The sequence below is a fragment of the Sarcophilus harrisii genome, chromosome 2 (assembly GCF_902635505.1).
Source record: "Sarcophilus harrisii chromosome 2, mSarHar1.11, whole genome shotgun sequence".
Lineage (NCBI taxonomy): Eukaryota > Metazoa > Chordata > Mammalia > Dasyuromorphia > Dasyuridae > Sarcophilus > Sarcophilus harrisii.
The window spans coordinates 557,166,340-557,171,517 of record NC_045427.1 but is presented as its reverse complement, the minus strand read 5'-3'; the positions used below and the strand labels follow the sequence as shown (position 1 = coordinate 557,171,517).

General features: G+C 55.1%; 1 protein-coding gene across 1 annotated transcript; it reads left to right on the top strand.

Moving 5' to 3' along the window:
• The first annotated feature begins 545 nt into the window (after positions 1 to 545).
• Positions 546 to 3,538, top strand: LBX1 (ladybird homeobox 1). The gene is made up of 2 exons (XM_003755449.2): positions 546 to 1,457; positions 2,050 to 3,538. The coding sequence occupies exons 1-2, from the start codon at positions 1,133 to 1,135 to the stop codon at positions 2,550 to 2,552; spliced, it is 828 nt and encodes a 275-aa protein (XP_003755497.1). The 5' UTR covers positions 546 to 1,132; the 3' UTR covers positions 2,553 to 3,538.
• Positions 3,539 to 5,178: the final 1,640 nt, after the last annotated feature.

Here is a 5,178-nt window from a genome sequence, read left to right as displayed (position 1 = left end):
GAACCGAGAACCCCCGACAGGCAGCAAACAAGAGAGCTAAAGACCCAGAGAAAGGAAGAGTGAAATCTCGTTTTCCGTTAAAAAAAAAAAAAAATCGTAAAGTCAACGCGGTTCACAGCGCCTCTTTACCTTACCTTCCCGAAGCCTGGCCCTGCGTCCCTCCCAAGCGGCGCAAACTGCTGCGGACTTAACGTACAAATAATGAGCAATATTATCACAGAAATAAGGAGAGAAAATAAAGATTCGAGGAAATCACCGTTAGCGTCGTGAAGGCGAGAGGAGGGACCGGAAAATCGGTGTTTTGGGGGCGGATGTTTTTTCATCAGACTGTATTATCCTGATGCAATAAAGCCGGGTGATAATGTAATTTAAAAATATATATGTCCAAGCAAATCGCGCCGCAGAAAATGACAAGCGCATTAAGCATTCTAATTCAAGCCGGCTCCACCTACCAGGCAGGCCTCCTAATTAATGAGGCCCCAACTTAGAGTCGGCTGCAGAGAGAGAGAGAGAGAGAGAGAGAGAGAGAGAGAGAGAGAGAGAGAGAAGAAAAGAGAAGAGAGAAGAGAAGAAGAGAAGGAAGAGAAGTGTCATTGCGGATAATTGATTACCTCCCAATCAACGATAACTTGTTAGCAATAGTCAATTGCTCCGTCTCTCCGCCTCTTCTCGCAGTCCTGGATTTGCGCTTTCGCCTCGGCTCCTCCAACCCCTAGCCGCTAGGACCAGGGGCCAGGGGCCGCGGAGACATCTGACACCTTTAAATAGCACGGAGGAAGACGAAACTGGAGTCCGGCACGCAGTGTCCCCGCTTCGGCCCGGGACTGCGGGAAGCCCCGGCGGCGCCCGCGCGCCCCCTCCCTACGACCTCTTCCCGGGGCCCTGGGCAGCTCTGTCGGCCGCCGCGGTAACCTTGCGCTCAACCCGTTCTCCCCTCCCCCAGAGCCGGGCTGCTCTTCAAGGACCCCGGTGCCCTCCACCCCCATCCCCCACCTCCGTGTCTGGAGTTGTCGCCCGGGCTGGAACTTTTCCCCCGCTCGCTGCGGTTCGGGTGGCGGGCGGCGGGTTTGGCAGAGGCTCCCGCGAGCGCCCTTAGCCGGAACCTCACCCGGCTCCGGCCCCCGAGCCCAGCATGACTTCCAAAGAAGAAGGAAAAGCGTCGTCCGGGGAGGAGCGGCGCCGTAGCCCCCTGGACCACCTGCCACCTCCAGCCAACTCCAATAAGCCACTCACTCCTTTCAGCATCGAGGACATTCTCAACAAGCCGTCGGTTCGGAGAAGTTACTCGCTGTGCGGAGCGGCGCACCTGCTTTCCGCAGCCGACAAGCACTCCCCCGGCAGCCTGCCTCTGGCTGGCCGGGCCCTGCTCTCGCAGACTTCACCTCTCTGTGCATTGGAGGAACTAGCCAGCAAGACCTTTAAGGGCCTGGAGGTCAGCGTCCTGCAGGCAGCCGAAGGTAGGATACACTGCCGGTTCCCGGCTCAGCCAGTCCTTCCCTATCCTGTCCTGCAGCTAGTCTGTGCGAAGCTCTGACTTCTGCCCCATCCCGAGCTGGTCCAGGCCTTCTTTCTACTCCCCCTTTCTTTCTCCCTCCTGCCCGGCTCTGGCCTGCGGTCTGGACCGGCTACTACTGAGCCAGGTCAGGTATAGATGGAGCTACATAGTTCACTACTTTTTCCCTCAAAGCGGGTGGTTACAAGTTGGATAGATTTGGGGTTGGTTGGTGGTGTCACTGGAACTGAAACCCCCACGCTGTCCTACCCCGGGTGCCTCTGCTCAGAGCTCTATTTATTCCCAAGTGTCCCATGCTCAACAGGGCCAGGGAAACCACATACTCTTTCGGTTAGCTGGGGCCAGGGGCCCGGGAGCCGGTGCTGCCGAAGATCTTGGGCCCAGGCCTTCCTGGATCAGGTCGGAAAGAAATTAGGGGAGTTCCCTCCATCCAAGGGAGGTAGAGGCTAAGGACATGACAGAAAGGGTGCTTTTTTCCTACTTCCTAGCGGACCTTTTCCATTTCCACCCCCAACCTGTCTATGGTCTCCTTACAGGCCGCGACGGGATGACCATCTTCGGGCAGCGGCAGACACCTAAGAAGCGGCGGAAGTCGCGCACTGCGTTCACCAACCACCAGATCTACGAACTGGAGAAGCGTTTCCTTTACCAGAAGTATCTGTCCCCCGCCGACCGCGACCAGATCGCTCAGCAGCTGGGCCTCACCAATGCGCAGGTCATCACCTGGTTCCAGAATCGCCGCGCCAAGCTCAAGCGGGACCTGGAGGAGATGAAGGCCGACGTGGAGTCCGCCAAGAAACTGGGGCCCAGCTCGCAGGTGGACATCGTGGCTCTGGCCGAGCTAGAGCAGAACTCGGAGGCTGGCGGAGGGCGGCCCAAGTCCCGGCCCAACTCACCTGTCCTGTCTGCCGGCCCCCCTCAGGCTCCTGGAGTGGGCCATCTTCAGCTTTCCCCCGCCTCTCCTCTCACGGACCAGCCGGCCAGTAGCCAGGACTGTTCGGAGGACGAAGAAGATGTAGAGATCGACGTGGACGACTGAGTCCGGGGGGGTGGGGCTGGGAACTGAGTGTCCCTTGTCCTCTCCAAATACAAGAGACCCCCCCACCAACTCATCTCCTTCCCCAATGACCTCGTCCTTTCTGAGCTCCCCTGACCATGATGGGAGCTGAGATCCCGTTCTATTCTTCCTTTCCTTCTCCTTTTCCTCCTGCCCATTCCCTGGCCCTACTGGACTGTCTCCCATCCCTTCACCCGCCCGGACTGTAGGCCCCAGGGAGCCCGGGCTGGTCCCTACCCCTCTGCAGCCTGGCCCGGCCTGGCTCCTTCCTATCTAAGCAATAAACCCCCGAGACAGCCGCCCGGCCTCAGCTGTGGACCGGACCGACTGTCCGGGGCCTGGACAACAGGACCCGCGCCGGCGCTGCCGCTGTCCAGGCCGCAGTTGTCTCCTCTGCTCGGCTCCGCAGACCCGGGCTGCGGGTCAGAGAGTACCCCGGAATGGTGCAATTCTGTATGGCTTCTGTATAAATATTTAAACGTATATATTGGGGAGGGAGGTTTCTTATCCTTTATTCCCCATTTTTTCTTGAAGGTTTCAATTTTTAAAAAATGTCTTCAGAAGTCCTGTGTCAGACAAACGAAAAGCAAAACGGAGAATTTAAACGAGAGCGACAGAGGGAGCAGGAGTGAAGGGACCCGGGCCGTCGCTCCCTCCTCCCACCTCTTCCCGGGGTACCCGGGACATCTCAGCCTGACTTCACTTAGGCGGAAGATCCAAATTTGCCTTTTTGATTTTTCCTTGCATGTGGTGCCTGTGCCCGGAGCAGGGCCCTTCCCTGCGGGCGATCGGGGTATTTCTTTCCTCCTTTGAAATGTTCCTTTCTTTTTTTCGCGCGGGGAAGGGGTGGGGGGAAATGGGGTCCGACCTGCAAGTTGAAAATCGATCCGTTCTTTTCCTAGCGAGTAGAGGTTTGTTTCCGATGCAATTTCTGCCTCACGTTACCGATTAAAGCTATTTTTACCATTCCCGCTGTGCTCCTGCTGTACTTGAGAAGCCGCTCCGCGTTTCCCTGGGAGGGCGGCGGCCCCGGGGCTGGGAGCGATGAAAACGAACACAAATAACCCAGAGCTCTGGAATGATTTTTTTTTTTTTTTAACTTTTAAAAATTGTTTTGCATGTGACAGAGACAGAGACCAGGTAAATCCCAACCTCCCTCCCGGGGCAAATTGCGTTGTTGCACTGTTGCTACGGTCCTATTCTTGGCCCCATTTGGACAGAAATGGTTCAGTTTCCGGTGCGAATTTTGCGTTCTGTCCGGATTCTGCCCATGGCCTCTGCTTCCCACAAATAAAATATTTGCCCTTGACTAAACTCCATGATGATTGTGTTTAACTGAGGCACCCGACCTCGGGCGCCAGAGACTCGAGCGTCCGCAAAGTCCTTTAATGGTTCCTCTTGGCCATGCCTCAGTTCTCCCAATCTCTGTCCATCCTTCCCGCCCTTCAATGGGACCCACAAGTCCCCCGGTCCTATGGGAAATGCTTCCTCTATCTTTTATACTTCATACTTGTGTCCCCTAAATGGAATATTTGAGGTGTTAAAAATAGGGGAAGGATGAGAGAGAAGGAAAAGAAAAAAGACTGCTTTGAAAACGGTCGAACCGAGCTATGAGCAGCCGGGCTTCGCCAGTTCCGGGTAAAAATAAACGGGGCTCCTATGCTTGCGCAAACAGTTACAAACGTGTATATGTGGGGGTTGACGGGAGGAGGACCTAGGTATTGAGAGTATAAAGGAATACCTGAGTGTGGGAATCAATCCCGGGGGCTGTTTATGAATATATGTGTATCAAATCAATGTGATCTTCTGTGTTTTGGAGGAAAGAAACCTGCGTTTCCCTTGTGTCCTGTAAATGTGCAAATCTTTTCCTCAGCCCTTCCTTTCGGCTGCCTTATGGATGGGGGTTCGGTGCTTGAAAGACAAGAACTGAAACCATTGTCTACTTGGATTGGCAAGACAGAGAGGACTGGAAGGCGCTCTTCAAAATGTTCACGGCTGCCGTCCCCACGCATGGGTCTGGAGCTCGAGTGAAGGCACTACCATTGTTAGTAGTGCTCGCGATGGCTTTGCGTGAGGACTAGTCGGCCTAATGCTGCTGTTCTCAGGAGTCACATTCACTTCCTGGGAATCCCGCGGTATTGTGGTACCTTATGGGGAGGCTGAGGGAACAGTGGGCAGAAGAGAAGGATAAATCGGACATTTTCCCCGTTGCTCTTCTATCTTTATTCCGTAAGATTGTTTAGCTGAGTGGGTTTTTTATTTTTTATTTTTTGCGGGGGGTAGGGAAGGGTGTGTCTTGCCCCTGTCTGAGTCCCTGGTCTTGGTCCCTATACTGTGCTCCCAGTCCAGGCCTCTTTGCCGCTTTCTAAGTTCTGCACCTCCTGTCGGGTTCTCGGCTTTCCATCCTTGGTCCCGGCCCTTCCGGGTCCAGGCCTCAGATTTGGACCAGCTCAGCTCCCATTCTTTGAGAAAGTGGTGTGAGAAACGTCCATCTGGTACTAGGGGCTGGGCTGGGGGGCGCGGGGAACTATCGAGATCGGGAACAGGGACTTTTCGGGGAGGAGAGAGACAGAGAGAGACAGAGAAACAGAGACAGAGACACGGGGTA